This window comes from Mixophyes fleayi, chromosome 3, assembly GCF_038048845.1.
Source record: "Mixophyes fleayi isolate aMixFle1 chromosome 3, aMixFle1.hap1, whole genome shotgun sequence".
Classification (NCBI taxonomy): Eukaryota; Metazoa; Chordata; class Amphibia; order Anura; family Limnodynastidae; genus Mixophyes; species Mixophyes fleayi.
This window is the reverse complement of record NC_134404.1, coordinates 144632144-144655416: the sequence shown is the minus strand read 5'-3', so window position 1 is coordinate 144655416 and position 23273 is coordinate 144632144. Positions and strand designations below refer to the sequence as shown.

General features: G+C 42.1%; 2 protein-coding genes across 7 annotated transcripts in view; one reads left to right on the top strand and one right to left on the bottom strand.

The window, feature by feature from the left end:
- FBXO9 (F-box protein 9) overlaps positions 1 to 14633 on the bottom strand; it is a 46414-nt gene extending 31781 nt beyond the window's left edge. The window contains exons 1-3 of one of the 2 annotated variants that reach the window (XM_075202502.1): positions 14452 to 14633; positions 7146 to 7223; positions 6309 to 6461 (exon numbers count right to left, since the gene is read on the bottom strand). In XM_075202502.1, the coding sequence (XP_075058603.1) occupies positions 6309 to 6461; positions 7146 to 7223; positions 14452 to 14454 (234 nt within the window). In that variant the 5' untranslated portion in view covers positions 14455 to 14633. The remainder of the gene's footprint in view (positions 1 to 6308; positions 6462 to 7145; positions 7224 to 14451) is intronic. The other variant, XM_075202503.1, reaches the window with a different exon arrangement.
- Positions 14634 to 14659: 26 nt separating this feature from the next.
- CILK1 (ciliogenesis associated kinase 1) overlaps positions 14660 to 23273 on the top strand; it is a 49134-nt gene continuing 40520 nt past the window's right edge. For 2 of the 5 annotated variants that reach the window (XR_012689651.1, XM_075202500.1), the window contains exon 1: positions 14848 to 15001. The gene's annotated coding sequence lies outside the window, so the exon portion shown is untranslated. Of the gene's footprint in view, positions 14774 to 14846; positions 15002 to 23273 lie in introns of those variants that run through there. The other 3 variants (XM_075202498.1, XM_075202501.1, XM_075202499.1) reach the window with 3 other exon arrangements.

Genomic DNA, 23273 nt, shown 5'->3' with positions numbered 1-23273 from the left:
GTCTTCTTGCCTTAGCCCACGATTGAGAGCCTGACTACAGTGCCATCTACAGTGTTCGCTACAACTGCTACTATCACTGATGCAATAATACCATAAGAGGGAGACCGCTTATTGAGGTCCCTGTCGGGCACTTCCGGTTGCAGGTTTGCTGTTGCTTATCATACTGGTGAGGGCTGGTCCCCATCTGTCTGGAGAGTAAAAGGTTACGATCCTGCTAAGCCTTTCAACACGCCTATCTAGGTTCTATATAGAGGCACCAGGTCTGCAAACACGATATACATGGAGATGTATTAAATGAGACCGTGAGATGATCACCCACCCGGGACCCCGTAAGCCTTTTATCACCCGTATCGTTTCTAACACGATCATGCCTGATTAGCCTCTCACAACATTCAACTGCCGAAAAAATCTCCAGCGCGATCTTCTGAACTACCTAGACTATCCAGTCCCACCTCCACGCTTCTTGAGACTTGCTTTCGCGATGGCTCCTAAAAGACACAGATCCACAAAGACGCCTTCTGCGGTACAGTTCTTTAAACCCCAGTCCTCCCCATCTCCAGGGGCGCTTCCCAAACACAAAGGTCCAGAAGACCCGGGATTTAGAGCAACCTCGCCAGATCCGACTCAGTCCCCATCTTCCTCAGCCCAAGATGCCCCAGCTACCATTAAGTCTATGCAATTTTTATTCGACTCGTTTAAAACTGTGGTCCTATCCGAAATGCGCTCCTCGATCCGAGAAGTTAAGGCGCAAGTGACGGAAATGGGAGGGAGAACTTCTCACATTGAAGACAAGATGGAGGAGTTTGTAGCGTCCCATAATGCGCTCATCACGTCTCATGAGAAACCTGAAAATTATGTCTTTGGGATGGCTGACGTCGAGGATCGCTCCCGGAGGAATAATCTAAAGCTGCGGGGTGTTCCTGAATCTGTCTCCATTTCAGAACTTCCAGACTTTGCTAAAAACCTGTTCAAAAAACTCCTCCCTGAAGCCTCTGATCACGATCTGCTGCTGGACCGTATCCACAGACTTCCGAAACCGAGAGCGGGACTGGAGTCCTCACCTCGCAACACACTTATGAGGGTCCACTTCTACCATATTAAAGAAAAGATCCTACGTGCAGCCAGATCGCAGGCAGCGGAAGAAGTCCTGCAAAACTTGCAACTGTTCCCGGATTTCTCCCCAGCCACTGTAGCCAAGCGTCGCTCCTTTCAACCTATCACGAGAGCACTGCGCGAACACCAAATTCAGTACCGCTGGGGCTTTCCAGTCAAACTCATTATTCAGCGCAATACCTCCACCCACGTGATAGCTACGGTAGAAGATGGCAGTGAGTTATTGCAGTCCTGGGACATTCAAACTTCTATGGCAGCGACAACTTCTTGGTCTTGATCCCAAGTTGTCTAGTCAGCTGGGATTGGAAAAGGCTAGGTGAACTCTTCACTTCTGATACTGCTTTTACTTAATGACCGACTGCATCCTGGAGTGTCTCAGCTCTACGCTAGGCCCTTTAGGCTCTCGGGGCACTACTACTGTGAACTATGGACCTTACTTATCCTATGAGCGAGACTCCTGCGGGAAGTTGGATCGTGGATCTCTGGTCGGTGAGCAGTTCCAGCGCTGATTGGGATTTTTCGAATGTTGTTATATGGTATTTCTTGCTGATACCTTATACCTATTTACAGTTAGTTGATATCTTTATATGATGATTACATTTAGACTCTGTATACCTTCTTCAAAGTTATAGCAAGATTTCCTATGTTTCTAGTAAATGTTAACTTTACGGGTGATAACCTTTGACTTTTTATTTATGTTTTGTTTAGGTTTCTCTTTGCTGATTATTTGCATAATATTCAATTGTGTTGTGGTTTTGGGTGGGTGCTTCATTCCTAGGGCCATGTCCCCATAGTTACTGATTTTGCCAGATGACTTCCCCCTCTGGCAACTACTTTAATCCCAATTTTGGGGTTATTTATGTTTGTTTTTGTGTCTTGTTATCCTCCCCCCCCTTCTCTTCCTCTCCTTTCCCTCGCCGCCCCCTCCCCTTCTTAGGCAAGTACTTTTCTCTCCTTACTAATCCTGAAGTCTGCTTGAGGTTTTCAGAGTCTTTCAGTAAGCCAAAATGGTTAAGTTCCTATCTTTGAATGTAAGGGGACTCAACTCCCCGACTAAAAGACGTTTTAGCACTTTCCTTTTTCTATAAGCAAAAGGCAGATATTGTCGCAGTCCAAGAGACACATTTTTTGACTAGAGCCCCCCCCTACCTTTAAAGACCACAGATTCCCGCTGTGCTTCACAGCAAATGCCCCTTTCAAACGCAATGGGGTGGCCCTTCTGGTTAGCTCCAAAGTTAACTTCGTCCCCAAGTCTAGTTTCGAAGATAAAAATGGAAGATATCTTATTGTAGTGGGTATGCTAGATGATAAGCTAGTCACGCTTGTCTCTTTATACGCTCCCAATTCAAGGCAAATTCCTTTCCTTAGAACCACACTACGAGATATTGAAAAGCATAAACAGGGTACTCTTATCCTTATGGGAGATTTTAACATTGTAACTGATCCTAAACTAGATAGATCATCGCAACCATCTACCCGTACAATGGACAATATAACTGGCCCCTCAGCTACCTTTGCTAAGCTCCTGGCAGAGTTCGGACTTTACGATGTGTGGAGGACTTATGCCCCAATGGAGCGAGATTATACGTATTACTCCTCTGTGCACAATTCTTATTCCAGAATTGATCTGATTTTGTCAGATAAATGGTCTCTTCAGAATACCAGATCAATTAAGATCCTCCCCATATCGTGGTCTGATCATGCCCCGGTAGTCTGGACCTGGCGATATCCTCAGCAGGTAATTCCCCCTGGCTCATGGCGTATGGCCCCATACCTTTTGACGTCACCTGAAGCAAAGATTGCTCTTAAAGAAACGCTTGACATGTTTATTGACACTAACTCACCTGAGGACACATCCGTGTTTAACTTTTGGTGCACCCTCAAAGCGGTAATGCGTGGCACAGCCATTCAGACTGGAGCCAGACTTAAGCGGGCGTATCTGAGTAATCAGATGAGGTTGGAGGCGGAGTTGTCCTCTCTTGAGTCTCAAAATAAAACCCATCCCTCAGAAGATCTTAAGGCCCGTCTATCTCAAACCAGGAATCAATTACAAAAATTATTACTCCTCCGCACCCAGCAGGCCTTAAGTAGATTACGCCAGAAATATTATGTATCAGGAAATAGAGCAGGGAGACTGCTTGCTAGAAAACTGCGAGGTCAGAGGGCTCAAAACCGCATTAAATATTTAACTGACGAATCGGGTATTAGAACATCTAATCCGAGGTATATAGCTAATAAATTTGCGGCCTACTATTCTAAATTGTATAATCTCTGTGACTGCGATTCCTCTCCCCAACAGACTTCGATTTTGATTGAAGAGTTTTTAAGTGAGTTAAAACTACCATCTCTGGACACTGATTCGTTAACCACTTTGAATGCACCTTGGACACAGTCCGAGATTGTGCATATTATAAAATCCCTTCCTAAAGATAAAGCTCCGGGACCAGATGGATTCATCAACAATTTTTATGCTACATTTCAGACTGAACTCACTCCACTCTTAGAACAGTTATATAACGCAGGCACTCGCCAAGGGAATTTTCCGCCAGAGATGCTAGAGTCACGCATTGTCACGATTCCCAAGCCGGGCAAGGACCCAACCCAATGCCAGAACTATAGACCAATCGCCCTTTTTAATACAGATATAAAAATCTATGCTAAACTAATCGCTAATAGGCTTAGCCCCCTCATTCCGACCTTGATCCATCCAGATCAAGTAGGCTTTGTCCTCGGTCGACAAGCATCAGACAATACCCGTAGAACTATCAATATTATAGAACAGGCCAATAAATATCACCATGAATTGTTAGTTATGTCATTAGACGTGGAAAAGGCCTTTGATAGGCTCCATTGGGGCTATATGGGGAAGGTCCTTGCTCGATTTGGTTTTTGCGGTGAAATATTTCAATCTATATTAGCTTTGTATAGGGGCCCCTCTGCAGCGGTCTATAGCAATGGTTTTACATCAGATAAATTCACACTCTCTAACGGTACTAGGCAGGGCTGCCCCCTTTCGCCTCTCATTTTCCTTTTAGCTATTGAACCCCTGGCTGAGCAAATTAGACAACACCCTCAACTCCCAGGCATCACTTTAGCCGCAACCACCCATAAACTATGTCTATTTGCAGATGACATTTTGCTATATGTGACTAGTCCGGAGACCTCTCTGCCACCCTTACATGATTTGCTACAGAAATTCGGAAGAGTCTCCTTTTACAAACTGAACACGTCCAAAACAGACGCCCTCCCTATCAATATAGAAGATTCTCTCCTGGTACGACTGAAGGCGGCCTATCCATATTCCTGGAGGTCCCTCTCTATGCCCTATCTAGGGATTATGATCACTCCCCTCCTAGACTCCCTGGTTGAGGCTAATTACACTCCACTGCTGGTACAACTAAACGCTTTAGTAAAATCGTGGCAATATCATGAGATCTCCTGGCTGGGCAGGATAGCCACGTTTAAAATGTCCCTCCTACCCAAAATGATGTATCTATTTAGGACTTTGCCTTTTAAGCTGCCCAAAAGCTACATGGATAAACTACGTGGTCTACTTACCTTCTATGTGTGGAAGGGTAAACCACCTAAACTTAACCATACTACCATGTCCCGTCCAAAAAAGACAGGGGGGTCTTGCCTTACCGGATCTGGTAAAATACCAGGAAGCAGCCATCTTAGCTCAGCTCCGAGATTGGTCTCTTCCAGGTTCCCACAAACCCTGGGTTGACCTGAAGAGAGGCCTTAATCATGCATTCCCATTGGCTGATCTCCTTTGGATCCCCAAGTCCTGGAGACCCACTCAGGCCACCCTACCACGTCTTACGAGCGATGCGCTTATAATTTGGGACAAATTTCTAAAGGCATCTAATTCCGTCTCCCTTCCTACCTCTAATCTCTCTATCCTTGCTTTAGCTAAACTCATACCTAATTTAAATCTATCCTTGTGGTGCTCAAGGGGCATTACTACTGTCAAAAAGCTTCACTCTGACACATCCATATTATCTTTCTCTGATTTGAGGGAAAAATTCCAAATCCCTAATCAAGATTTCTATAAATATCTCCAAGTGAGGCATTGGTTACATGCAGTCTGCACACAAGACACCCCCTTACAACACCCTCCAGCCCTCTTGTTTTCCAGACTCTCAACTGGAACTAACAAAGCAGCTGTCTCCTTTTGGTACACTCACCTCAACATAAGGCAACAGGCGGTGAAAGCCCCCTCACAATTAGCCTGGGAGAGAGATCTTGGCGGGAATTTGAACCGGATCAATGGAATAGAATTTATCAGACTGCCCATCGAATGTCGAGGTGTTTGAACCACACGGAGATGCTCTATAAGCTGCTCCACAGACTTTATATGACCCCTGATAGATTGCCCCCCAGACTAGGGCCTGTTGGCGTGAATGTGGGGAAATAGGGGACATATTCCACGTCTTCTGGAGTTGTCCCGTGGCACGTGCTCTCTGGGCAGAGGTATATATCTTGGTAGCTAAGGTCACCCGAACTCTGATCCCTAATACTCCAGAAGTAGCACTTCTACACTTTTTTCCTCCACAAGTTTTATTGGGGGAATCGATATGTCATAGGCCACATTTTTAAAGCTACTCGTGCAGTGATAGCACAAGCATGGAAATCAACTACGTTACCCTCCATATCTAAAATAATCTCTAAGGTCCAGCTAAGCTGTGACATGGAAACCATGGGAATACCCTACACCTCTTCTGCCTCATCTCCCCACATCATATGGTTTGATTGGAACCGATTTGTCTCCAAAACGTCAGTTTAATCAACCGCTTCGAGGCCCCCTCACAATATGTCACAGTAATATCTGGAAGTGGTTACCCAGGCTATATATTCAACAATTGGTAATTTATTACGATGTTGGGATTTGTACATTTTTTTTTTCTTATGCTATTGACATGTATCGATTTGTACTGCCTCCCCTCCCCTCCCCTCCTACCCTTTGTTCTTTAAAATGTGTACTTTTTCTTTTATGTGTGTACCCTGTAATTAAAAGCTTTAATACAAACCATTATTGAAAAAAAAAGAAAATACCAAAATAAAGTCAAGACAAGCAGGATGATATAGTATAGCAATGCACACCCACTGAATTGAAAAAGAAAAAGAAAGAAAAAAGCAATTAAACAAATCCCTGTACCATGATAAGCTATGTACCAATAAAATATTACAATTACCTTCTCTTCCTTAGCCAATTCTTGCTTTGCTTTGGTATCTGAGGCCTTCCCAAAAGACCCTCTCACTGCTGCTTTGCGAAGCTCTGTCCCTGAAGAACTCACTCCTGGAGCAAGTTCAGACATCCAACGAGCTCGGAACATCTGTAGCTCTTCCTGATGGGCATGCAGGTGAAAGAATAAAATAAAATAATAGGTATTTATATATTATTCTGTTGTGTGCATGTAGCTCCTGGAGCCACAAAACTATAGTAAGTAGAATTTATTTTGTCATCAGTCGACATGGCCCTACTACGTTTAGTTTTGTAAATAATAAGTCCAGGCAAAACTGAAAATTATTTGGGATATAGTAGAATATACTAAAGCCCAGTCACAAAAGCTTACTTTCTACTTAATCTAGGTATTTTGCCGTTGTTGTTGTCGACAACATGATGCCTGGTTGAAAAAAGTCCTGGTCAACAGGAGCAGGGATAATACGGCAATGTCTGCCACATGCTCCTTGTTTCTGCTAACCCAATCTTTTTTCAGACAGTTAGTATTGTCCAAAAACAATACACTGCTAATGGGAGCCTGTAGAAGCAAGTTAGGCAGTGGCAGGCTCATGCAAGACATCAGGAGACAAGCTGGATCAGGTGAACTCTAGGCTCCAGGTAAGAAATCTTGTGGGATAGGTTTACTAAGGATTGAAAATTCAGTTTTGAGTGGAATTATGCTTAATGTTTCCTTCTCTGACCTGTGAAAGTATTTCATGCACCTTGGCATTTGCAAACAAGTAATACTAATTCTGAAATACACAAAATTGTTAATGCATTGGGAGAGGTGAAAACAAAGGCAAATAACCTGAAGATTTGTTTCTCCAGATCTTCTATTTTCCTCAGCCTTCAGGATGTCAGGATAACACTCTTCATCACCTTCCGCCTAGCAATTAAATTAAAGTGTTATAATTACTTTATCCCCATATTTTAATTAGTCAATCATTATTTAATGGGACACTTCAATTCCTACATTAACTCCCCCCCCCCCCCCCCATTGTATTTGAAGGATGTCTATGGTTCCACTCCTGATACTTGTATAGTCAATATACAACCCACTGAACTTTGCATTCTTCAGAACAAATTTTGGACGTTGCAGAATAGTGGATGCTAGAAAGTTTGTGAACCTTTAAGAATTTCTATATAAATATGACCATAAATGTGTTCAGTTCTTCGCCTTCAAAGTCATAAAAAGATGGAGAACCCAATAAATCAAACACATAAAGGATATACTTATTCATTCATTTAATGATGAAAATGATCCAATATTAAATTTGTCAGAAAAAGTATGTGAACCTCTAGGATTATCAGTTAAGGGGATAATTAGAGACAGAAGTATCAATCAATGGGATGACAACATGATGCAGAGAAGTGAGAAAATGCTGGAAAAGTATTGCCAGCACTGAACCTTCATGGAACTAAGGCTCAAACCTGAAGGACCTCCAAAAGGCGCAAAAAGGAAAAAGCCCTAGGTGTGTTGGATTCCTGTTTGCACCAAGAGAAGAACTCCAAACCTTGTGGCACAATTATATGGCCAACTATTTCCTCACTCTGAGCATATATTTAATCACAGCATCAGACAAGCAACATTTAAGACCATGGTGTCAAAGGCCATGCTGTTAAAGCCATGAGTGATAGATTGGGGAGGACAATTGCCCCCAAGGCTAATAGTTCTGGTAAAGATAGGAGTATCCAGAAGTTCATTGGCCACATGGACTATGAGAATTGCTGAGACAGTCTCACTCCTGGCACTGTCAAACTCTTGACAGTTCCAGGGTATAACCATAGTCACAACATAATCACAAACTGCAGAATTTTGCTGTTGTTAAGAGACGCCATGAGGTCCATGTCTGGTGCCTCCCACCTGGTACTGAGCTGCCTTAATGCATCTGGATGAAGATGCTATTTGTCAAATTAAACAGACTTCAAAATCAAATTTTCCACCCCTAGGATGTAAATGGCTGAGATCATTGGGAGGCTTGTCACTGCCATCAGAGAATGCTTGTAGCCATCTCCTTCCTGCTTTTTTTTTTTTGCCTTCCTGGTGGTTAATGCAAGCTACTTGAGTGGCATTGTCAGATTAAACTTGCTCCAAGTTACCCTGCAGGGTTGTTTTACAATGGGTGCGTCGTTGAAAGGCCATGAATTGGATGTGTTTGGTCAAGAAAACAAATCACTGGACAGACTAGGACATGACAATAGGCTTTCTTTATTTTGATGCAGAAAAGGAATACCTCCTTGCTCTATGGATGTCATAACAGAGCAAAGAGATTCTATTTTGAACCTGAAGGTCCTCATAAACACATCAGGAGACTTCAGATCCAAAATGTAACAGACCAAGACATCCCACCACAAAGAGAACCTTCGAACTGCTTGAATGGCTATACATTATATTCTGCCTCCTGAGAAAAGAGGGTGTCCAGGTCAAAACACTATAGAGATTGGTCTCCACAATTTGATCTCAGGTGAGAAGGGGCACCGCATTACAGATGGCTTACTTAAGTTGAAAAGCCCAAATGAGTTTCTAATGCAGGCAATGGCAAATGAGGGGCAATAACGCAGAGAAAAGTTATCCTTATAGAATGTATCCATGCACTTGGTCACAGTGCCTTTAAAGGCCACTGTATCCGGGACAACTATGGTAGTGTTATTAGACAACTAACATATAGAAGGATTGACAACTGGTGTTTCCATAAATTTCACTACAATCAAAAAGGGTAAAAAAAGGCTGAAAATAATGTCCATTTAGCTGCCGTGATGTTGGTTACCTCCTTGTTAACAAAAACAAACAAAATAAAAAAAAGTAAAAAATAAGCCATTGCTATTTTAACATAACCTTCTCAATGCTGGCAGAAGACTACCTGTCTTTCACATTTAGGGTCTCAAACACCACCATAACATTGGGGATTTGTCCGCATTGTGTTCGGCCTCAGACAGGATCTCAGAGTTATAGTTTGGTCCACATTCTGGGTTGAGACCTTCCTCCGCAGAACCAGAATCCAACAGTGACATGAGCCGATGGAAGAGGAAAATGTTACCTCTTATGCAATGGCTAGGTAAGGTGAGCAGATAACCTTAAGGGGTACTCCAGCAGTCAAATAATCAAGCACCCTAAATCAGATAGCTAGGAGAGGCCACAGGGAACTTCCAAGGACTACATTACGGAACGTCAGAGAAATCAACAGCCAGTGCAGGTTGAGGTTGTTCTAATGTGGTACCAAGTGGTCATATTGGCCAGAGAGCAGCTTAAACTTACAATGATGCCAGGTACCAAAAAAAAAAAAAAAGAAAAGTGATCCATGCTGGAAGGTTTCATTCTGAAGTTGGGTGTGGTGTCCTGAAAAGTGAACACACACATACACAGGGGAGTCAAATCAGGGAAGGAAGTAAGAATGGAGAAAAAGGGTGTGGGTGATGGTACCAATCTGTATTATAGAAGAGTAGCAGAAGTCTACATCAGTATCCTATAAGCTACAGCGGCAGAATAGTCCATGTTCATACTGCATTGAGTACTGGACTAACAGCAGAAGGTCCTAGCATCCGATCAGCCAGAAGTGCAGACATATGAAATAAGAAGTAGGCAGACTACCTTCCATTGGCTTTTAGGTGATCCTAGGCCCAGGAAAGAGCATCAACCCCCAGGAATCAGCATGAAGCTGCCTAATGTGATGATATCATGCGGCACCCCTGCTGGTCCAGAATCAGAGCCAAAGAGATCAAGGGGAGAAATTGAGCAAGTGCGCAAATCTCTGCAGCAGAAACCAGGAGGTGGCAGCAATGGGAGGCAGGATCCTGTTCATTGCTTGTCCCCTGAGAATATTACGTTTGAGGTGTGTGAGGATGAAGGGGGTGCCCTGACCCACCTTCCTAATAAAAGGCAGAGTACAATAAGAGGTGGACTGACAAACATGTGCACCATGGTTGCTAGTAAATAATGGAATAGAAACTGTGTACTGGGTCTAGGTGGTCTATAGACACAAAGCGAAGATTAGATAGCTAATGTTATGCATGTTGGGTATGGCCTGCAGGAGTAGTCAACTTTTCATTACTTGGTGGCCCCATATTTACTTTATGCTCTTTCAAATGTTTAGTAACACTTATAAACTAGGATAACTTCAATTATATTTAATGTGCTTAAAGCACACTTGCCAAGATAGCCTGCTTCACTCAATGCAATGGTCTTCTCCAATTTGGTAATTTATTTTCCATTTGGGCTAAATAATTGATTTTAAACACTGTTTAGCCCAATTTAATCAAGCTGGAAAAATACATGGAATTCATATAGTATAATTGAATACTGAGAAACTCACTTGTCTCAGCACATGCACAGTGTACTTTCAAGTGACCACCATGGTGAACAAGATGAGCTGCCTTTTACATCACTGCATATAACATATATACCTGGGGAGTACAGCCCCCAGAATACACTAAGTGAGCCGGCAGCCGTGTGACAGAGAACACTTAGAAGAAACGCATTATGAAAAGCACACAGGCTTAGTGTGTGCTGTTTGTGACACTGTACAGGGAAGCAAATTCTGTTCTTTCACACAGACCAGCATGGGATGTAACCAGGTGCAAGCAAAGCATTCACAGCTGGGAGGCTGTGGTTTAGTAAGGTAATAAAAGTTGAAAACTAGGCAAATATTTTACAGTAAGGCTATTACAGAATTGTATGTCACACTACTAATGACCACAAGAGACATTATTAAAAGGATGACATCTACTTTTAATGTTAAACATAAACAGTCAAAAGAGGTTAGCCGGGTGCAACACACATGGCTGCTAATAGGAAGATTTATTAACTTAAAATAGCAACCAGGAACATAGGATAGACATTGTATGTTTTTTGTTAATGAGGGTCTGATGCCAAGTTGGACACATTTTGGGTGTAATCTGCAGTCAAAAAAGCCAGCTGTAAAAGAAAAGCGTACTTGCACTCATATTCTGAGTAGTCAGCATCTCAAGATGCATCCAGCTCTGCACCTGTAGCATACACACCAGGTATGATTGAGGCTTACATCAGTCATACATATACCCACACACGTATACACACAACCATGTAATAAGCACAAGAAAAGTGTATTAACATTTATTTTGATAGTGAAAAACACATTCATTATTTGGCTTCATAGAACACAGCAGATATAACATTCCTTCTCACCTAAGAAAGAAATAAGCAAAAATATATATTTTTGAAATATGCCCACAAAATCCTATAATATATGTACTTTTAATTAATAAAGCACCTTTCAGCTTCAGAGGTGAATTTTCAATCAACAGTGTCTAGCCAGTGCTGGTCACTGCCATCATCAGTTTTAGTTTGCATCTACCCGCTAGCAGGTGTAAAAGAAACGCCTCCTGACAGGGCGTGTAAGGACCTCTGTGCTGGTCTGCCTTAGCTGCATTTGCACAAACACGCCCTTACTGTACTGTGTCTCATTAGACCCCCCTTACCTTCCCCATTCTGCCTCTTCAGGTGTAAGGAGGCACACGTGTACATATGTCCAACATAAGTGTGTGGCTTGGGGACTTGACGCTGCACAAACAGGCGTATGTCCAACTTGGCATCACCCTGAGGTGACTAATTTATTAAGTACCTGGCAAGGTCTTCCCATGTAATTAACAACTCAAGAAATGATTGACAACAATCATATGTGCAGATAATGCCATTTGAAAGAGGTAGACTTGTACCAATGGACCATGTGGGTACACAATTCAGAAGAATGGACAAGACAAATGATTAAGCCACTTTGAAAACAGCCTGGGAGTGGCATTAAACATACTGGAATTGGTATATAAGGAACAGTAACAACACAGGGATTTAACACTTGACATTATCCATGATCTTTTAAAATGGAGCTTCAGCCAAATAAAATCTAGCAAACAACAACTAGTGCTTACACCCATACTGCCAAGTGTTATCAAAGCATGTTGGCAGTGTAGGATGTATTTCCATGATATCCCCTTCTTATTTCTTTTACATAAGTAAAAGGAAATCTTTCAAGGATGTGTACCCTTTGCAAATGAAGTTCCTATCTATAGATGGTTTTGTTTTTTTGTAAAATGATGCTCTATACCACTAAAGGCAAGGCATGGTTTCAGGAAGAAGAAAGTGGATTCAGTTTAAAAGTATAAACCTACAGACAGATAATTTTTTTGTTTCTTTTTTAAAATCAAGTTGTGTAACTTTCTAACATAAAGGGAAAGGTCATCTTCTTAATGCTAGCCAGGTGGGGGCAGTGTAATACTTTGCAATAATATTGAAAAATGTCAGAGGATATTGCCTACACCTCCCTGGACTGGTCTAACACACACTGCTGGCTGTAGTGCTCACATAGTTCCAGTAAGAACAAGAGAAACAATGGTTTGGTTTTATTTACTTGCCACCCTACAGTACCAAGATCCGGGTGTCGAGTAAAAACAGCCGAGTGGAGTACCTTGAAAATATGTACTAGGGAGAACACTGATGAGGTTCTCCCTTTGCAAACCATCCATTTATATTGCTCCTAATGCACAAAAAAATCCCTAAAAACGATGTTTCCTGGAAACATTTGGTTTCTGCTTGTTCCCAGGAGAGCATAATCTGATCTTCGTCTGAGCAATTCTGCTGCCAAGCTATTTGATGAATGTTCTAAAGACTCTCTGCTCAGGCCATCTTATGTCATGTGACTATGGTTGCTATAGTAATCACATAACACTTAGCATTCTGCATACCATAAATAGCTTGAATCTAAACCCTTAGGAAAAACAAACAACTACATGTATCTTATGTTAAAAAAACACACCTCATTTTTAGATGGGATTGCATCTTCAATACAGTTGTCTGCCATACATTATACCCAGGCGTGGGCTGGCACAGTTCAGCCCGTTGGCGCACAGGCGGCCGCATCACATGACACGCAATGCCTGTCATGTGATGGGGCCGCCTGTGCGCTAACGCAGCCACATCGCTTGTTTTGTGATGCGGCCGCAAGTAATATGAAAGAAAAACATGCATCCCCGGGGAGGGGGGGACCAAGGGACCAATAACCCCCTGCCCAGCCCGCCCCTGATTATACCTGAATCCAAATAGCTGTACATTAAGACACTGTGTGAAATACATGCCCCCCAAACTGTTCTGGCAGCAAAGGGGCAATGGGGTTGTTTACTCACGTTCAGGAAGATGTACGTAATAAGTTAACCAGTTCTCAATTTTCTGATTAACAGAAAGACATTGTTCATTAGACCACACTATCCACACCTTTTTTTTTTTTTAGAGCTCAATGCTGGGGGGCAACATTGCTGATGCACTTTAAAACCAATCTTCTTGAGGCACTGTTTTCTAGTGAAGGGATAGGCTGTATTTTTATACATTTTCTATTGAAGGGATAGGCTGTATTTTTATATACATCAGGGATGCCTATTCTGTCTTTAGGCGACAAGTGCAGTTTAAAAATTTCAGCAATTTAGCAAGCTAACTAGTAAGAATCTTTGTTACAAAGATAAACATATTTCAAATGTGCAAAACCCGTCCTGCATCAAAACTCTATCATTGCCTGTAGTCCCTAACTTCCAGGCTTTAGAGATTCATGCCTGGCAATGATGTCCCTTTTCTATATTGGCAGTAAAAGGTCTCTTTTTCTACGTATGTAATGCTATCCTATTGCATTTTTTTTTTAGTTTATTTTGGGGAAAAGGGTGGCAGAGGGAGTTTACACGATGTACAAAACACCACAAAAAAAAAAAAATCCACATAAAGAAACATTACATGAAGAGTGTAGCGCTCACATGTCCACCTGAGCAGCAAAGTGTCGCTGATAACGATTTTAACAGGTTGGCAGGTATTAAAGTGTATTCAAAAGGAGACTGCATAAAGCCACTAGGGGGCGCCTGTGACTGACTGACGGCATTAGAAAGTGACAGTAAGTACAGAGATAACTCTTTCAGACACTTGGGTTTGTCACAACACCTCAGTATAAACAGAGTGAGCGACACTCACATACACGGGTGTAATCAGCACCTTTACCGCGGCTGATTGGACGGTTCTCATCACGTGAGTACCGGGTATTTGGTACACAGAGAGCCTCACACCGCTCTATTATAGATACATTACAGCTGACTCCCCCGGGAATTACCATGTTGGGCGGCTGCGGGTTCCTCGTAGCTCAGCACAGTTCTCGGTCAGAGAAACGCAGGACGCAGCGGGAGTCTGAGCGGGACCTGAGGGCGGCGGCCATGACTAAGCGGAGACACCCGGGAGCCGAGTGTGAAGACAGCACCGAGAGCAGACACACACCACTGTACGCAGGAGAGAAGACACCGGAACCAGCGAGAGGAGAAACTGTCACTGATAAAATCGCCGGAACCAAAGAGAAAGTTAACCAGTGGTAAGAGAGCCCCGCTGCGGAACCAGCGAGAAAGAGGAAGGTTGACTAGACAAGTGTCCAACGCATAGAGGTAGGACTGGCTCCCGGGGTGTATGCCGAGAGGCGGAGTTGGTCTCTGGTTTTGCAACGTCTAATAACACAATGCGACTTGTTTATAGCTCCGCAGCTGGAGACATGGAACCGATGAAGTAATGAAGGGATACCGGAACCAGAGAGGAGGAGGAATGAGAGCCGCACACCGGAACCAGAGAGTTGGTGAAGGGACAAGAGAAATTGAACTGTTTAAGAACTACACAAGGTAAGTGCTAGAGCTCACTCTGTAAACACTGTGTTTCTGTTGTTCCATACACACAATGTTTATTTGCATCTCGTCCTCAGGATTTTTCATATATGCATGTGAGAAGACGAGGCTGAAGTTAGCTTCTTTTTTTTATGAATTAAGTTTTTATTGGGTTTTAACAACATAGACATGTTATAGATGCTGAAGTTAGCTTCTTATTCCGAAAAGCTTATTTTTAAAGGATTAAATCAATTTGAATCACTGATTTCACATCAAATTAACACTAAAGGGGGTCCCTTCTACAAAATGCATTAGTATTTTGCCTGACCCAACAAGGTTAGGGGCATGAAATCAGGGGGCAAAGTCACCATATTTTATCATTTTGAAGAAGTAGCTGCAGTTTCAATGCCATTGGGCCAGCAATATGACAGCGGGAATCAACACAGGGATAGTCAGTCAGTAGCTAATATCTGGCAGTCTCTCAATTCTTCACTATCTATCTTGTTCTTTCACTATCAGATTTTGTGGAAATTGTTTTTTTTTTGTTTTTTTTTTTAATAAGGCTTACATACATTTAAAGTTTGTTTTCATTTCCTGACTGTAAAGGGTGTGTGGGTGGTAATATAGATTGGTAACAGGGTGTAATGCAGAGAATTGTGTTAAAAGATGTCATGTTTCTTTGATGTATATAATTCTCATTTGTGGAGGGATTGTAGGAGAATTGGGTGTTATGATGTGTAGTTTTGTTCCTATTGGTCCATTTTACACCTTGATGTTGTATATAGTCTATTTTATTTTGGAAAAAGTGATTTGGGAATTATTTTTGTTGAAATTTTTAATAAAAAAAAAAAAAAAATCAATCCTTTCAAAACTGCAGCTACTTATTAAAAATCCTATATGTGCCCAATTTGCCACCTGATTGCATGCCCAAAACAGCGTTGGGCCAGGCAAAAGACATGTTTTATATGTAACTGACCATGCCTGTGTTGATTCCCACTGTCAAATTGCTGACCCGATGGCATTTAACCCTTGAAAAACTGCAGCTACTTCTTCAAAATGATAAAATATGGTCACTTTGCCCCATGATTTCATGCCCATAACCTTGTTGGGTCAGGCAAAATACTAATGCATATTGTATAAGGGACCCCCTTTAGTGTTAATTTGATGTGAAATCAGTGATTAAAATTGATTTAATCCTTTAAAAATAAGCTTTTCTGAATAAGAAGCTGGAGCGTGACAACCGTGTTTCCCCGATAATAAGACACTGTCTTATTTTTTTTTGAAGGGCCAAAAAAATGTATAGGGCTTATTTTCCAGGTAGGTCTTATTTTATTTAACATTGACAGCAATTTCAATAAACAGGTAAGTGTGAACAAAAAAACCTAACTTCAAAAATGGTCATATCTTCTTCAACAATATCATCATAAGTGTCCATACCCCGAATTCCGGCCTGGATTTCTTGCACCTCCATTTCCTGCAGAAGAAGTGGACCCAATCTGTCATGTCCAGCAATATAGCTCTCCTTAAATGAGCATGTCTTGTCCAGGTAGCCTGCTCGTATTGCATTGGCAACACATCTGTCAGTAATTTTATCCCATGACTTCTTCACCCAAGGGATGACCTCTTGCAGACGGGGCTTCACAAAGTTTCTACGCTGATTTCTTTCCATTCTATTTTCAATGTAGTCATTGACTTCCATGCGCAAATGGTCCTTGAATGGCTTGTTTATTGCAGTATGAAGAGTCTGGAGATAGGCAGTCATTCCTGCGGGGATCATCACTTGATCTATTCTCTCTGCAAGGAAGATCTTCATGTCTTTAGCACGTTGAGTGCTGGCTGAATCCCAGACTAGCAGACTTCTTTGGTCACCTCGCAAAACAAGTGGCACAATTGAATGCAGTCGCTACCTTATAACTGCCTGTGTGCACCAGGCTTTTTCGGTTTCAGGAACGTAAATGCCTGAAACACGTTCAATCTTATCTTTCTTGCCCTTACTGATTATTAGAGGTGTGGCTTTCTTTCCATCCAGACAAATTGCCAAAACACAGGTAGCCTGTGGTGGGAATGTAGATTGACGTGGCACCCCTGTGATTAACTGTCGTTTGAGATCTTTGACCCATAAACACTGCAGTTTCATCCATAACAATCATATTGCAGGTGTGGTATTTAGAAAAGTTGATCCCGTCAACAAAGGACTTAATGCAAGTGCACGTTTAATTATTTCAACATCTTCCAGCTTAAACAGTGTTGTTGATCTTATTAGAGACAGTTCATATTGCTGAAGGAAACCGTCCAACCAGTGTTGTGATTCTTTGAATCCTTGTGGGTCCATTTCGAAGGGCAAATGCTTGAATATCAGCCCTGCGCACAAGCAACACCTTTCACCAATGATGTCTTCCAGCTCTGGATATAAGGGTTGCCGACCTGATCCAGACCTGCGCTTCTTAGCTTTTCCCTCATCCACCTTTTGACTGAGCTTATTGTATCCATTTCATGCGGGGGGCGGAGCTGGGGGCATAGGATTGAAGCACAGGGACTGGACAAAATGGGGATTTAGGTAGGGCTTATTTCGGGGGTTGGGCTTAATTTGGAGCGTACAGGGAAAGTAGGGTTAGGTCTTGTTATCGAGGTAGGTCTAATTATCGGGGAAACGCGGTAAGAAGTGAATAGGAAATGAATAAGAAGCTGGCTGAATAAGAAGCTACCTTCAGCCTCGTTGTGAAAAGCTATCGTTTAAGATTAATTATATGTAATGGAGAGATATTCAGAAGAAAGGACATGAGTGATTGCTGTGCGCATGCATTTTAATAGCAAGAAACGTGTGTACACATTCTTTTGCACATTGCTGAATTATTATTTTTTTAAATTTAAATAAAAAAACAAATTTTGGAACCACTACTGTATGCAAAATAACAATTGATACTAGCTTGAGTGTAAAATATTACAATCCTTTACTTTGGGTTATATAGTTCAGTACAAATTAACTCTAAAAAATATCAATGTGAATTTAATGTACCAAATTAATTTCTAGAGAAGTGAAAGCCAGAGACTTAAATCAAATCATTGTGAATAATATGTATCAATGTTCTCCCCAGCACCTATTTCCGAGTGCTCCACCTGGTTGTTTTTACTTGCCACCTGGCTCTTGGAGTTCTATTAGAATAAACCGTTGTTTCTCCTATTAGAACAGGCACAATGTGAGCACTACAGCTAGCAGTGTGTGTGTTAAACCAGTGAGACCAGTCCTGGCAGGTATGGGCAATAACCTCCAAAATGTTTCAATACTATTGCATAGTATTACAATTGCCCCCACCTGACTGCTACTTAATGCCACCCGGAGGCAAAATGTTCTGGGGAGAACACTGTGTATGCATCCTAATTAAAAAAAAAAATTATTTTTTTTTAAATCTTTATTTAAAGAGGAAACAACAGGAAAAATACAATCAACATATTTGACATAAAAGTATTCGTATTCAAAGTGTCTCCTCTGTAATTTTATACAATTATATCGATGGGGAATGGGGGCGAGGGGAGGGGGAAAGAGGGATGGGAGGTAGAAAGGCACAAGTACTGTTAACAACATCGCTAATAAGTAAACGAGCCAACCTGGAACATTGCTAGAAAAAGCTAGGCTACACTATTGCATTAGCCACCAAAAAGAAAAGTAGCATACAACCGTTACTCACCAGCAGCACGCCGTATCCAGCCTAGGGGATCCGGAGACGACCCAAGAGCTATATTCCATCTGCGGGCGGGGTGGGGGGGGGAGAGCCGTACTGGATAGACAGCTGCAGCTTTCTAGTACTAACCACGGGGCCCACACCCTATCGAAATGATATGATTTATCATGAAGGTAGCATGTTATACTCTCCATGCTTGCGACATGCCCTATGTAAGACCGTAACTCCTGCATAGAGGGAGCCCTCGGGTCTTTCCAATGTTTTGCTATTAGGGATTTAGCAGCTGCCAGGATATGGGAGATAAGCTTGTTAGAAGACGCGCTCTCATTAGGTATAGGGCGAGAGAGAAGGAATGACCAGGGGTCCTTGCTTATCTGTTCTGACACAGAGTTTGAGTGTAAAAACCATGTTCCAAAAAGGAACTATGCGAGGGCAGGTCCACCATATATGTAGCATCGTACCTTTCTGGCCACATTCCCTCCAGCAGCTCGGAGTGGCCGTAGGAAACATTCGAGACAGCTTATCAGGAATATAGTCCCACCTATAGTACACTTTGTAGGCTGTTTTCTTTAATTAGGGTAGAGATCGAGCTCTTAGCAATCCCCTCCCTGATCACCTCCCAGCATGAGTCATCTGGAGGAGGTCCCAGGTCATTCTCCCATTCCCGCTCATGATGGCCTGGGGTATCGAAAGTATAGTCTATAAGCCAATTATAGATCCGGGAGATCATCCCTTTTAGTGAGAGGGCCCGGAGAACCTTCTGGGGGGACAAAGTTTCGGACCTGGAAGTACTCAAAAAAAAAAAAAAGGCAGATGAAACGGTTCAAAACTGTGATGAAGTTCCGACATAGAAGCCCAATTTTGATTGACCACCAGGTCCGAAACCACCTGTATTCCCGCCCTCATCCAATGTTTAAATTGCTGTGTTGAATTGCAAGGAGGGAAGTATGGATTGCCCCAAAGAGGAGTCAGAGGTGATATATTTGACCCGGCATGAGTCCCAAAGGGACAAACGGAATTTAAGAGATTGAAGAGAGGAGGCCGCTGGTGGTCTATCCACATTAGCCAGGCCCCAGAGTGATGCCTTAGAAGGGACCCCAACATAGTGGGTCTCCAGGTCCATCCATGCTATGGACTTGTAAGGGGCATAGGTTGCTTAGATGGGTCAGATGGAATGCCAAATAATAAAATTTAATGTCTGAAAAGCTTCTGCCTCCCCGAGTCCTGGGCTTTTTGAGCACTGCTATCGAGATTCTAGGGGGCTTGTCACGCCATATAAACTTTAGGAAGGAGGAATGCTCTAAACACAGAGTCGGGAACCCTCACCGGAAGAGTCTGAAAAAGATAAAGAAGTTTAGGGACCAAGTTCATCTTAATAGTGATAATCCTCCCCAGCCATGAAATGATATAGCTCTTCCAAGTCCTGTTTAATTTTAGACAGAAGGGAGGAAGCGGGGGAGTTTTCCCGATATAATCTATCATAGGTCGAAGTGATATAAACTCCAAGGTATTTGATCTTATTTGACTGCCTGCGTAGTGCAAAATTGGTCTGTAAACTGAACCTAAGGGAAGGGGAAGTGTGGAGGAGCATGACCTCTGATTTAACAAATTTAATTTTATAGCCTGAAAGGAGGCCATATTCATCCATAAGTTCATATAAGGCGGGTAAAGACTCCTGAGGGTTCGTCAGGGAAAGAAGTATGTCATCTGCGAAGAGAGAAACCTTGAATTCCCACGGCCCCACTGTCACGCCTGAGATCGATGCCGACTGTCTGATCATCGCCGACAAGAGTTCTATCACTAGTGCAAAGATTAAGAGCAAAAGGGGGCAGCCCTGTCTCGTCCCGTTGGAGAGGGAAAGAGGGTCGGATAGAGAACCATTAAGCAGGACCCTAGCTGAGGGAGAGTTATACAGGGCAGATACCCCGGTCAGAAATTCAGCCGTGAAGCCGTACGCCTTTAGAGCAAGGGTCATAAAGTCCCAAGAAATTCGATCAAACGCCTTCTCGGCATCCAGTGAGAGCATCATGGCCGGGAGGCGTCTTTGGTTAATAATTAGGACAAGTTCAATCGCACGGCGAGTATTATCCCTAGCCTGGTGACCCGGGATGAAACCCACCTGGTCATAGTGGATTAGATCCGGAAGGACTCCATTCAGACGGGTAGCAAGGATCTTTGCATATATCTTAATGTCCGCATTAAGAATGGAGATGGGACGGTAGCTTACACAGGGTCCTCCTAATTAATTTTTTTTTAAAAATAATGCTAGTACAACAAATAATAAAATATTGAAAAGAGAAATAAAGAAAAAATAGAAATGATAATTAAGTGGTTCGTATAGGTATGGACAGTACATTTCTAAAAAGGGATACTCTACCATGGAGGCGGCGTGTCTAACGCTGCTTAGGGTGGTGAAAAAATTGAACATTTCTAAAATGTTCATAATCATCAAATAAGCACAGCTCTTCGCTTACTGTTATGTTCACTGGAGGTGCGTTCCAAGGACTGTTAACTCGCACTACTACCGCATCCACACTTGCTGGGTAGAGAGCTGTTGAAGTGGGGATAAAAAAAAAGTCATAAATGGTCAGCATGCCCCTTACAGACCTTTTCACTCTTCTCCACTTTACCACTGGAACCTGTGCAGAGGAAGGAGAGATAGCGCGGGTCAGTCTACAATCAAATAATGTTTGCTGAGCCACATTTTAAACTGGTTATATATTTACCCAGGTACTTGCAAGTGTTTTATGTTAGTTCCTCAAATTATATACACAAACTCTCTGGCTCTAGATGTCTCCTGGTTCCATTTCAGGATACAAGTAAGAAGAGTCACCTGCTTGGGAGTGCTCCTATTAAATGTTATTTCAAGTAAAATTTGACACTTTTATCCGATGTGGCTGTAATGTTGGAGGTATGACTTTTTTTTTTGCAGATGTAAATGGATTCTCCTGGTAATAAGGGGAATTAAATTGAAAGACATAGCAAAACTAGGCAATATTATTGTATTTGGTAAAATGATTTTCTGAAAATAGAATTTAGGAAAGGTTGATTTCATGGACTTATCTTTAGTCAATATCATTAACTTTGAAAAGACTATTCTTAAAGGATAACGCCACTTTTGTTGCTGTGTGTGTGTGTGTGTGTGTGTGTGTGTGTGTGTGTGTAAACCCACTAATGTTGGGCATATGACTGTAGGGAGCCATCTATGGAGGCAAACATGGTTCTAAACTTGTTAATTAGATACTGATGTAGAGCAGAATATAGCTGCTGAAACTAGTTTAGAGGTTTTGGTCTAATATGCACATTTAAGTAGGGTGGAGGGGATGACAACTATTTAATAAGTGAAAGTTGCTAATTGTTCAAATTGCCAGCTGAACAGCTTTCATCCAAAACCCAATTTTATGTACATCATTTCATACTGAGTACAACATTGTTTTGGTTTTCCCTTTTGTTTGTGTTTGTCTAGCCCCTATTGTATTTGTAGATGGAAAGCCCACACTTTGTCAGGGTCTTTACATTCTATTAATTCTGTATATTTCATACACTTAATGGTTTGTAGCTTGCTAAGGAATATGTACATGTTTTATAAATACATATATAATCTGTATTTGATGTTGGCACTGTTGTGTAATGTGCTGTCTGGCAGTAGTAGTCAGACATACAGAATTGGTTTCTATAGAGCAAGCCTAGTTTTATACCTTTTTGTTGTCAGGTAGTCTATATGGAAACCAAATGAATGTTTAGGATAAACAGTATGTGGATACTGATGTTGGGTTAGGGATGGAGCAATAGTCATACTACCTTTTTGCAATCTTTCTCCCCTTTGCCTCAAAAATACTTGAGACTCATCTACACTCATCTTGCCACTTTCTTCTTCTCTTGGTAAGCTAATCCGATTCTTTGGTTTACAGTACCACTTCTATTCCGATGATACCCAGCTATACCTGTCCTCCCTCTCCCTATTCTTGCAGATCTCCAACTATCTCTCCGCCAGCTCCTTCTGGATGTCAATGCTTTTTCAAGCTAAACATGGGCAAAACAAAACTCATTGTCTTCTATCCTTCAGGAGTCCCCACTTCTCCCCAACTTTCCCTCCCTTTTTACAACACTACAATCTTCTCTATTCCTCAAATCCTTTGAATGAGCCTTGACACCCCCCCCCCCCCCCCCCATCCAATTCTTCTCAAACTCCTGTCTTTCATTTCTGGTGCTTCAAAAGGAATTGACCCTTTGTGCCACCAAAACATTAATCCACTCTCATCACTTCTTGCCTGGACTATTGCAACCTTTTCCTGTCTAAACTCCCCCGTCTCTACTCTTAAATCTCTCCTTAATGCTGAACCAGTGTTTGACAGTGCAGCCTTTCAAATGACTAGGAACAAGTGAAAGTACTGAGGATTTTATTTTCATGAATATTAGCTAAGCCATTGAAATGGCTGCCTTCACTATGTGAGACAACTCAAAATATGTACCATCTTTTTTTATGCAACCCATTAAAGGTTTGCATTTGGGGCCTATTAAGTGTTTGAATATGGACTAGCTGAAAAAATTACCGGTACTTTTTTGGAGTCTAATATATAGGCTTCTGCTTCTACTTTAATGCCACCTGC